The sequence below is a fragment of the Rhamphochromis longiceps genome, linkage group LG18, assembly GCF_057381845.1.
Source record: "Rhamphochromis longiceps isolate RC_006_pf linkage group LG18, R_longiceps_female_GT1.1, whole genome shotgun sequence".
Taxonomy (NCBI): domain Eukaryota; kingdom Metazoa; phylum Chordata; class Actinopteri; order Cichliformes; family Cichlidae; genus Rhamphochromis; species Rhamphochromis longiceps.
The window spans coordinates 5,441,212-5,453,489 of NC_140574.1; the positions used below are offsets into that span (position 1 = coordinate 5,441,212).

Below are 12,278 nucleotides of genomic sequence, written 5' to 3' on the forward strand. Positions count from 1 at the left end.
TCTCTTTAAGATAAAATCACTCCATAGAGAAAAATATGACACCTGAGATATTTTAGCTCCGATGTGTTTATTTGGCTCCCGTGTTAATATTTCTCAAGAAGAGACTCTAAAGGAAGCATCATCATCACTTTATCCAAAGTAGAGCCACATGCGAGCTGTAAGGCAAAAGGTTTCACTTTACTGATACTGAATACAAATCAGCTTCACACATGAACTACTGCAGTAACACAGTAAGACATTAACCACTACAAAGTCTCTGCCATTCAATACAGTTATGTTTTCGTTACAGCTGAGATTCACTTCCATGAGCAAATGCTTGAGCTGAAAATTGGTATTAATATAATCACTAATCATGTAAATGGTTCCCCGGCAATGGTGCCAGCAGAGTGTCCAGGTGTCAACAGTCCAGGAAAAGCAGTTTTATCTGCGATCTGTGGTGCCCGACTTCCTCTTCCCAGCCAGGAGGTGTTTGGGTTTGAGGTCAAACACGTGTCTGTCTGCCTCTCCCTTCTTGCCCTGGCGGTTCATGTCTTTCTGGGATTTCTTCATCATCTTCTTCGTCTTCTTCGCCATCTGATGAACAAACGGACAAAGCCAGCGGTCAGTTTACAGAACGAGGGATTCACTTCATGTCATCTATTACATTTTGAACCCCAGACTAGTTACTGCATGTAATCCACTCCTTCCTGTGATTCAACCGTCACTAATGAAAGCAAAAAGAAACCTTCAAAAAAAATTAAAATCACACTTGATGCTTTTTAAGAGCTAAAAAATAAGAAATAAGAACAATGAAATTGTATTTTTAACCTTTTAAATAAGCTGAAACTACTAGTAACGTATAAAACTGCTGATAAATGCAGTAATTCCTGCACACAACAGTATGCAGTTTAAGTGAATCCTTGTTGGTCAGACAAAAAAAGGAATTCAAAGGTAATCAGGTATTTAGGGTTTCTGCTGGTTTACTGACAGCGCTGCAGTCAGCTCAGCCTAAACTGACCCTCTGAGATTAAACATCAGCGAGTAACATTTAGGATCAAATCTTTCTTTGCAGAAGGTAACTGGATTAAAGGTAAGCTGGCAAAGACTTCAGTTATTTCAGTATTGGCCACTTTGTGATTAATTGTGTGAAACAACTAATGTTTACAGATCTCTGATGTGTCCACCTTTTCATAAAACCTAAAGGACTAATAAGCGAGTCGATCACAGAGCAGATTTTAGTTAAAAGCTGAGCAATTCCACAGCCTCGTACCTTTGCATCTCGTAAACCAGACTGGTCTCGGGGTGGACGGGAGGCGCTCTGGCTGCGGGTTCGGGACGTCGGAGGGGCCGAAGCTTCACGCTTACGCTTCTTAGCGACGCTGCGGGAGCGTCTGGCCTGCTGCGCGTAGTGACTCTGAAAGTACACGACAGGAAACACTTAAGACACAAACATCTCCAAAGATTCACTCATCAAGAACCAGTATGAAGAACAAGAACATGAGACCACATCAACACCATCAACACCGAAGAAACACGTAACCATGGAAACATGAATGAGTTTACAAACTCTTCAATAATGTAAATAAAACAAATAAATCTCAAAACAACCAAACTAATTAAAGAAAATATAAATAAAAAGACACATATTTACCAAAATAAAATGAGTTCAAAGAAGATCATACTGAAACAAACGTTTCACTGTAACTATTCAAAAACCCTTATATTAAAACTCCAACAGTCCACGCACCAAACCCAGCAAGATTTTATCCTTTATTATTAGCAATAAACAAAATAATATAAAAACCTAGCCTCATTCCACGCCCCAGTTTGACAACTTTTTACTATTAAACCACATAGTAAAAGGTTGCCTCTTTTTTATTTGTTACCGTGGGCACCATTGTAATTATAACTTAATATCATTATCATTAATTCAGTTACATACATCCTGTAGGCGCCGATTTCAAATCAGAACTTACATCGTCCTTGTCGTCCATGTCCAGACCGAGGTTACCCATCTCCTTCTCGAGCCGCTTCCTTTCAACCTGAACATATCAGAACAAACACAAACATGAGCTCAGACATCCGTGTGAAACGTGGGCTCAAAAGACAAAAGACAGTCAAAGAACTAAAGGAGTCACCAGCTTGAAGCTTGACGGAGTAACTCTGGGTAAAAAGCTCCACTAGGTGGAGCCTTCAAAATTTGTCCTGAAAGCGGTTCATTTTCCTTTTTCTTTCTTAAACCTGGCTAAATCACCATGGTAACTGATGATGAGCACATAACCTGGTTTCCATGAATGCCACGTTTTTCCACTGATTCTTTTTTCCCCTGATGTTTTGAGTGCAGTGTCGATTACTGAGGGAATATGCTTCATATGTGCCCGTTTTAAGACATACCAGCTATAAGGACCCAGCAGCTCAACCTGTGTGCACGCTGTCCCTACATATGTTCAGCCAACGATGTGACGTCTTTATATTTGATTCTAATCTGCTGATTCTCACCTGCTGTCAAGTCTCTTATTCTGCTGGAAGTGCAGCAAATTTTCCATGTTCGAAAAACAGGAATAGCGACCAGCAGAGGTGAGGTGATGAGTAGGAACGCATTCATAATTCTTTCACCTATTTGTCAGCACTTGATACAGTTTAAGCTCTCAGATGTTTGTTGACATCAAAGAAATTAAACACCAACAGGTATTAAAGAATAGGGGGGAAATCTGCTATGTCGGCATATATTTTTATTATGTTTGGAACAATCAATATAAAGTATTTGAAGGCAGCTGTACTTAAATTTGACCCACATCTCAACTCCAGCAAGGTGACGGTGAGTAGCTTAAACTGAGCCCTGCTCACCTTGGTGGCGGTCCTGGGCATGCGAGGTCCATGCACATCCTTTTCTTTCGACTCCAGGACCTTGAGTTGCTTCTTTTCGCGGATCTGTTTGGCAAGAATGCGGATCTCTTGCATCTCCTCGTCCTCGCTCTCTTCGTCAGAATCGTACTCCCCGGCTCGCTCCTTCAGCTCCTCCTCCTTCTCCAGCTCCTCCAGTTTCTGTGAGGGTCGAGAGAAAAACAAACACACATTTAGAGGACAGAGTTTAAAGGGCAGAAACACATTTGACAAATGCCTTATCCCTCTTTTTCTTCATTAAGCCTTTCTGAGAGCATCCTGGAGATAAATGCATTACATTCATGCTGAAGGCCTCAGTGGTTCAGTTGTTATCATTAAAAGCTCAGAATAGGTTATATTTCTTTAGTTGTTCACATTATCTTCTACATTTTGGAATATCAGTGTGGTCGTAAACAACAGCACGAATAGCTCAGGAGTAAATATAGAGGTATGCATTAGTTATAGAGATTAGTGTCCTCTGCTCGTGTAGCAGAAAACAAAAGCACAGAGGAACAGTAGATGACAGGAAAATGCACTTTCGCTACACAGAAATGAACCCAGTCACTATTAATCATAAAGGATCTTGTGGTTTTCATTGTTTAACAGTTTGTGCCCTTTGTTTCTTGGCATGGCGGAAGGACCAGTTAAGGGAAGTAGGTTTCCCCAGATTAATCTGGAGGCTGTTACGTTTTTAATGTGAACTTCTCCTTTGTGGAAGAACACAAACACAGATGTAAACAGCAGGTAACCACAGCCGTTCATTTTATACGACGCTCTAGCCTGCTCAGAGGAAGCGTTCACAGTTGGTGTCCTTGTTTGCACACAGATGTCTGCAGAATCTCAGCAATGTGAACCTTTGCAGGCCTTCGTGCACATGCAAAAGCAGACGCTCACCTTCATGATGCCGGGATCAATGAAATCTGCGATGTTGTGGCCCTCCCACACTTCAGGAATCTTATCACGCTTCTCATCCTCGTTCATTAGATCCCAGTATTCTAAAAAAAAAAAAAAAAAAGAACGGCAGTGAATAGATGGTCTGAAATGTCACAGCAGCAGCTCCGTTATTAAAGGGAAGCAGTTCTTACTCTGAAGGTCCAGAATGTAGTCATCACCCAGCTCCAACTCCAGATCTCTCTCCTGTAAGAAGAACAGTAAACATTTTACAAACAGCCGCACAGAGAGAATTAAACTCAGCAGAGGAAGAAAAACTCATTATTACTCATTTTTTTGCTATTTAGAGTCAAAGAAAGATTATTGTCTCCGGGTTCGGTAAAATAAGCTAAATATACAATGAAATTAAAGTAAAGAGCTTAAGTAAATGCTTGCCGTCTCTTTTGCTATAAGCCTGAAGTTCCCACCACACCTACCAGTTTGCGTTTGGGTGCGTCCACCTCCATCGCTTTCCTGCGCATCATGGCTCCCTCTGGGATGAACGGAGGCCTCTCCTGAAAACATGAACAGGTTTAACCTTTAACAAATGTAAGAAAAAAAAAAGCAAAAGTCTCACGTTAAACAGCTTTAAACTGTTTAAGAGTGCCATTCAAGAGCTGATTGACTGACCTTCTCATCCCTCTTGGCGGGCATGGCCAGGTGCAGCCGGTTGAGAACATCGTGGACCTTCTTGCCCTTCATCTTGGTGTTGACGCGATGAGCGAGGAGCTGGTCGCACGCCTGAAAGAAAGATGGCAGCCACGGTGAGATCAAATACTTGACACGCTCCGGGACCAGAGCGAGCCCGAGTCGGCTGTTTCTCACCTCGGTTTTAACCTGCATGACGCCCTCCTCTGTCAGGGTGCTGGTCTCGATGACGGGGATTCCCTCTGCAGACAGGTCTGCAAAGATTTTCTGACAACAAAGAGGACATTTAACGCGTTAAGCAAATTCTTAAACACATCCTACACATTCCTGTCTTTGAGATGTGCAACCTGTAAACCACCCACCTGGTTCTCCTCAGACAGCTCGCTGATCTTCTTCACGTCACATTTGTTTGCCACAATGATGAGAGGCTGCGGGGTACAAAAACAATCACCAACAGTGTGAATGCTAAAAAAAGTCAATTAAACCTGAAAACCCACCAGACCCCCTCAAGATCAGATGTTCTTTTTTCTACAGTAACTTTTGCATATTTGAGCCATGAGAAATTTTAACTTGATACTAGGAAATGTTTCAGAGCTAGATGTCCTCAAAGTAAATAAGGGTAGGTCAAATTTGGCGCTTTTAAAATATGTGGTATTTTTTTTCCAGCATCAGTACAGGTTCAAAAACATGTTTAAACAACAAACATTTTTGTAAATCCACCCAAAGTGTCTCTTAGCAAAGTCTCACTTCACTCCCTTTACAACTTGGGGCAGTTTTCTTGTGGCATACGACGGCACAGGCTTCTACACACTTCACTAAACACAATCAGGAGACCGGTTGCAGTTTTTAAAACAGCTTAAATCTCTTTTTTTTTTCAGCCCTGAAAGTGTTTGTGAAGTCATCAACAATGATCATCTGAATTAAGAGACACAAATATTAGACCCATCCCTCCTTACTAACTCGTAAAATATTCATAGTATGACGGACATTTTTTGCGTGACTGCTTAGACTGAAGTTCTTGTAGATAACGAATCAGCTGATTTTGAGGGGGTCCAGTGGGTGAATTTTCAGGGACTGACTCATCTGCAGAGCAGTTATGATATGCTGCCGTCTGACCTTGTTGGCGAACAGGGGTCGGATGCTGTTGAAGAGCTCCAGCTGCTCCTGCAGGGTGTGGCCGCACTGCTCAGAAACATCCATGACGTAAAGAACCGCCGCCCTGAGGTGAGCCAGAGCCGTGATGGCTTGCATCTCGATGGTGTTCCTCTCCTCCAGAGGGTGGTCAAGGATCCCGGGGGTGTCCACCACCTACACACAAACACACAGTTAGCATCTGACTAACAACAGGAGGTGGTAGCTTACTAAAATGGTCTTAGGTCAGCCTGTCTCACAATCCACCTTTAGGAGAAAACAGCTCCCACTCCTCCTTTAGAGTGAGGGGAAAGCACCTATGCTAGATTTATCAGGATGCATTTCAAGATGTTTAGTTTGAGCTTAAGTGAACTCTGCTAGGGAAACTGCTTTTAAACCTGAGACAAAACGCTGTGGCCATTTTTGTTTTCCTCAAAATCCAAGCAAAAAAATAAGAAACTCCTGAAGTCCTGAATGTCTTTCCTGCAGGAGTCACATTTATTTTCACAAGATTTCCAAAACTATAACCTAAAACAGATAAAACTAAATGCTGATTTCTACCATGTTTATTTTTCCTGGGATTGTGTGGTCTCGTGAAGTTGTCCAGACTCTCAGCCAACTTTAAGCACATACATAGTATCATTTAGTACAGGCAAATCTCAGCAATAATGATCGTAAGGCTAATAAAAGAAAAACAGCTTTCATATAAATTAAACACAAACAGGAAGAATTTCAGCAGCTCTGCAGGTAAAGAGTTAAGATCACCAATCCCATGTTTAGTTAGACTATCAGTACAAAAGCTGCTCTATTCTGCCCCAGCGTTGCTTATGAGGGGCAGCCTATCAGATGACAGCTGGCTTAAAGGAAGGGAAATCAGGGTAAAGTGGCTTGTTTCAGTGAGTGGATGAACTCAACCATGCAAAGCCATTCAAAGTGAGTCCAAGAAAACAATGTGTACTGAAACAAGTGCAAAGCTTTCCTTTTAAACCTCATTTTCACATGCTTTACGTCCACTGTCCTGGAGTTCATTTTTACCAATGAGATGATAACCACAGTAAAACTCAGGCGAGCAGGATCATCTCACCTGCCAGCGGAGGTATCTGTAGTCCATGTGACCCACAAACAGAGACTTGGTGGTAAAAGCGTACGGCTGGACGTCAACATCAGCTCTGGTCACCTGACAAGGAAGAAACCAGTTACACTGTTAGCTACACTGAAAGCAGGCAGATGGAGGCGACTGTTAGTGATTGCAATCTCTGTTCAGTACAAACAGAAAAAGAAACATTAGATTATAATAATTTAGGATTAGGATTCAACTTGTCCTTACACATGTAAATATACAGGGTAACGAAATACAGTCTGAGTCTAATCAGCAGTGCAAGCGCAGTAAGTGCGATAATTTAAGAGTTTAATCAAAATCTTGCTCGTAAAGTTGGCTCAGAGTGGAAATCAATGATCGTGATAAATGTGTCTGGGATTTACCTTGTTGATGAAACTGGACTTGCCCACGTTGGGGTAACCGCACAGAAGAAGGGTCCTCGTGTTTGGGTCGATGCTTGGCAAACGGGACAGATGCTGACGCACTGAAAGACGAGTAACGGTTATGTATGGAGACAGAAGAAACAGACTGAACTACTCAAACTAGGGCTGCTCAATTATGGCAAAAATGATAATCACGATTATTTTCACTGAAATTGAGATCTCGATTATTTGACGATATTTATTTAACAATAACAATGTATTGAATAATGACTTTAAAGACTGTCAAAAAATAATATAAAATAGTGCAAATACTGATAACAGTGCAAATGTTTGCAATATAAAAAATAAATGAAAAATGTAAACATCTATGTTTAGTGAACTTTGCAGTGTTGCTCTGTGGTGCAGCTACGACACTGTAGCAAAGTTTACACACTATGTCCACTTGATCCACGTCTGACTCCGCCAACCCATAATGTTTACACACCACTGAAGTTTTTTTTTACCTCTCTTTTCAACCAACGGCAGTCACTCTCCTCTCCAAATAACTTCTGCTTAGCTTTCCGAGCTTCCCTCGGGTCCTCTTAATCAGCGGTCCCCAACCCCCGGGCCTCGGACCGGTAGCGGTCCGTGAGTCGTTTGGTACCGGGCCGCGAGAGTTGAGGCTCAGATGTGAAATGTATAGTTTTCAGGATTTTTATCGGTTTTCAGCGTTATTTTGTTATCGTTTTTATCGTTTACTCGGTTTTCCTGGGTCTTTTCACGTGTGTTATGAATAAATTTTCTTTTTTTCGGTACCGGTACTAGTTTTATTTTGTTGTATTTATCCGCGACACCTTAAAGGCCGGTCCATGAAAATATTGTCGGGCATAAACCGGTCCGTGGCGCAAAAAAGGTTGGAGACCGCTGCTCTTAATTGTTGTGACACGTGTTCGAAATGCAGAGAGGTGCGCTCGATTTGCCACATGGAGCAGCGCAAGAGTAAAGCACGAGGGAGGGGCTAATAATCGGCTCAGTCATTTTTAATGATCGTTGAAAGCCCAGATCGTAATCGTGATTAAAATTCGATTAATTGAGCAGCCCTAACTCAAACTTTTCAGCTAAAAGGAAAAGTACGATTTTGGACGGACTCAGCTTCTCAATCACAGCCTAAACTCTGCTCACCTTGCTCCAGGTACTCCAGGCTGGATTTCTGCCGTTTCAGGATGGTGCACATACGCCCGAGAGCAGCTCGCTTCAGCTGCTTACACCGATACAGAGAGTCTCCATACTTCATCAGGCGCACGTAGTCTTTGGCAACACTGAAAGAACAAAAGATGCCTCTTCACTACTTTGTTATAGGAGAGTAAGTCTAGACGAGCGTTGGGGTCGTTACTCAGAAAAGTAATGTAGTACAAGTCACTTTTTTTAGGTAATCAATTAAATTACTTGATTATCCTCTGGAGAAAGTGATTCATGACACTACTTTTTGCATTACTTTGAAACACTCACATAGTTTTGTTTAACAATATAAACCTTCCGAGGACACACAGGAGACGTGTGTGATCATTTTACAGTTTTAATTTTAACACTAAGCTGACAACAAAGTTGAAAACCAGCCCAAACAGAAGCACTTAACAGCGATCAACACATTCGACAGTAGAAATATGTACAGGTGGAAATGGAGGCAAAGACGTGAAGTCCTGCTGCTACACTGCAGGTCTGATTACACTCAGCTTCAGGTTCTTCACGTTGTGTTTGCATGCTGTCTTGCAGATGCTTGCAAGGACCTGACATCCTGTTAGCAGCGGCAGACAGTTTCTTATGTTTGCACTCTGCCATCATCCTCTTGTTCTTTGTGCAATAAAAAATAAATAATGGTCATAAGTCAGAGCTCTAGACCACACCATCATTTCAGGAAGAAAAATACTGGCAACTGCCAATGCTTACATGTGATTACAGTAACACACTGATGTAACTAGGGCTGCACAATTAATCTACTGTAAATGCAAGCACTGCCAATAGAACGCAAAGCAAATCAAGCGCTCCATAAATCAGTGCCTGTTCCTGCAGGAGCCACAGCTGTTCTGTAGCTTGAAGTTTCTGAAGGTGTAATATAAATGCATGAAGGCCAAGAAAAACAATGCAGTGGCTGCTAAACTGAATCGTCTAATGAAACCCAGACATTTACAAAAACAGGCCTATTGAGCGCATCAGCATACCCACCAAGCTCACATAGATGCACTGAAACCAGACTCTCATTCTGAAGGTAAGAAATCAATAAATACACTGAGTAACAAAGGCTTTAAGAAAATGGACAAACGATATCTTATCACCTTGCACAAATATTTTTCCAAGGTTCCAAAATATGCACTGTATGCAAACACCACAGAAGATGTCAAAGCTTTAGATCCATCAGTGAAATCCATTAGTGAATAGAGTGAGAGGCTTTTGATTCAGATTTGTACATCAGGAGGAACAAAGATCTGAAAGCAGTGTTCACAGCACAACAATAACCAGCATTAGATTTTAGATAAACTTACTTGTCAATCAGATTCTTGGCAATGTTTAACTGTCCTAAGGCCAACTTGTAATGATCTTTGTCATACAAGACGTTCATTAGATCAGCATAGAAAGGGTGGATGTCCTGAGGAGATGGAAAACATCACGTAACATTAAGCATCATACGAGTTTGACCAGATATTTAAATGAAATGAGTCTGTTTCAAATTTTCTTTTCTTACGTCGAGCTTGGGGAAGTCGGCGAGGATCTGCGTGAGGCGGTCATGGTAGTTCTGCTGGGTGAACTTCACCTTTCGCATGTAAAAGTGTCGGATACGGTGAATCTGGTAATGTTTGTGTACCACCGTGGGCGTCTTCCTTTGGGTTTTGGATAAAGTGACATCGATGAAATCCTGCACAGATTTAAACAGGGTAAAGGTCAGCCATAGATCACCACAAACAAACAATTCATTATAACATCATCTGAAAAAGTGATTTTATTTTTGGCCTCTGTCTTTAATTATTTGGCTATTTGAGGTTTATCAATACACGAATAGTTACATTACGTACAAGAAAATTCCATTTCCCTGTAATTCAGTACATTAAACCTCATATAATCGGTTTTCCTAGAATCCAGCCAGACCTCCCTGAGAAACCAATCAGTTTAATGTTTACTCGGCTACCGGCCAAATCAGGCAGCTTATAACACAATTTTATGTGACGCTTAACACGAATTATAGTGTTTTTTAAAGTTCGGCATACAAGTTATATTAAAAAAACTGTTTGAGGAAAGAAGGCAGAGTCTTTCATGACTGTCTTCTCATAGTAGGCCGCCACAACGTAGTGTTTAAAAGGACTGACACCACCGCAGCCACACGAGAGTCATTGGGCCTGTTTTCATGAGGTGATGAAAGTATCTTATACCTGCCGAAGTGAGCAACAGTGTCTCTGCTCACAGGAAACAGAAACCTATGAAACAAACAGCCTTAAACTTATACAGAGGTAAGAAAACACATACGTAAACCTCCAGATTTGTGAATGCAGTTCTGAAAGCGAAAATCAGAGCTACCACCGGCTAACACAGACTTTTACTGGCTGTTTATTCACATATAACGACATGTCAGACTCAGTGTAGCAGTTTTCTGCCTGAAGTCTGCTTTTCTTAAACATGCTGGTCTCTCTTCAGCCCAGTACGGCACGTGTTTTCTTTTCCACCATCTATTATCTCCTGCCATCTCCCACAGCGAGCCGCACCGAACCTCAGCCGCTTTAAAACGCGATGTTAACAAAAGGTAAAACTTACCTTGGCGGTGGGAACCACCATAATTTTCTTGAAATTATAAAGTGCCATTTTGTCGGGACACGTTGTAGTCCGCTGACGGCACAGGGAAAGAAAGCCCGGAGTTCCGCTACAGCCGGAAAAGACTCAGAAAACAGTTTGTGTGTGTGTTTTTTGGACACCGCCCCCTGGCGTCCGGACACAGACACAACAAAAATAGACACAACCACAAGAAATCCAAATCATCAAAAACAAAAATACTGGTTGTATTGAATCATTTAGATTTATTCAAGAGACACAAAAGCTTAACAGCTTTTTTCAATAACATTTTATCTTATCTATCTGTGTGAGTATGAGATACATAAAAACAACTTAAATGTACACATGCATATTTAAGTACTATTCATTTATATGTGAGTGTATTTATTTACATGCATATTATTACTTCACAATGTAGTTTTTAAAGTGATAATAAAGAAATTTATTCATTCATTTAGTGTTGCTGTTTACGTAAGCAGGGTTTTCTTTAGAATATTAAAAATGAAAGAATTTTTTTCAGATTTTCTAAATTATTATTAAACAAAAAATCATATATTGAGATTGATTTACACCCACTGATTCCACCGTATGTCCTACACAAAGGAAGCAGAGTTGAGTTTTTATTTATTTCCTGTCTGTAAAAACAGGTCTGAAAGTAACTTTGGGACTAGGTAGGTAGGTATTAATATGGGAATCTCATTAGGTTTGTTTGCTGTTTGCTTATTACGTCCGAAAAATTACAGTGACCTATTTTATCAACTGATCTAATTTTTTATGGCATTGATACATTTTATGTCAGTGATGCAGTTAATGACATATATGTGTGTGTGTGTGTGGGGGGGGGGGGGGGGGGGTTCTTTTACTAAATTCCGTTTTATTTTGTTTTGCTTAGTCTGAAATATTTGTATTTTTTATTATTTGAATTCATAGTATTTTCTTTGTATTGTCATTTTTATTATTTCAGATTACCTTTTATCTGACTGAGATATTTGTTTTGTCATGGCAATCTACTTTTTAAAATATTTTTTGCTATGTATTTAATTAGGCTTTAATTAATTGTCTTATTTTTTCATTTTTATTATTATTACAACTTCTTTGTTTCTTTGGATTTATTTATTAATTATTCGTTGAATTGGATAAAATTTGGCTATTATTAACACTTCAAGTTGCCAGAAAGTGTCTAATTTTCATTTTAATTTAAGGTTTTGTTATTTGTATTATTTAATAATAAACAGAAAACTTTTTATAGCGCTGTAACTTGGAGTTGGTGACATTTTAATAAAACAATATTTAATAATTAATAATAATAATTTATCATTCACATATATATATGTACGTGTGTGTGTGTGTGTGTGTGTGTGTGTGTGTGTGTGTGTGTGTGTGTGTGTGTGTGTGTGTGTGTGTGTGTGTGCTTGCTGCTTTGACAGCAT

General features: G+C 40.4%; 1 protein-coding gene across 1 annotated transcript; it reads right to left on the reverse strand.

The window, feature by feature from the left end:
* Positions 1-48: 48 nt before the first annotated feature.
* Positions 49-10,973, reverse strand: gtpbp4 (GTP binding protein 4). Its single transcript, XM_085388758.1, has 17 exons — positions 10,834-10,973; positions 9,773-9,943; positions 9,573-9,676; positions 8,215-8,351; positions 7,054-7,154; positions 6,656-6,748; positions 5,557-5,748; positions 4,803-4,868; positions 4,618-4,707; positions 4,423-4,533; positions 4,230-4,307; positions 3,948-3,999; positions 3,757-3,857; positions 2,827-3,024; positions 1,956-2,021; positions 1,250-1,393; positions 49-573 (listed from the first exon to the last, which is right to left on the reverse strand). Exons 1-17 carry the CDS (start codon positions 10,879-10,881, stop codon positions 421-423), a joined length of 1,905 nt encoding a protein of 634 aa, XP_085244884.1. The 5' UTR covers positions 10,882-10,973; the 3' UTR covers positions 49-420.
* Between the last annotated feature and the right edge of the window lie 1,305 nt (positions 10,974-12,278).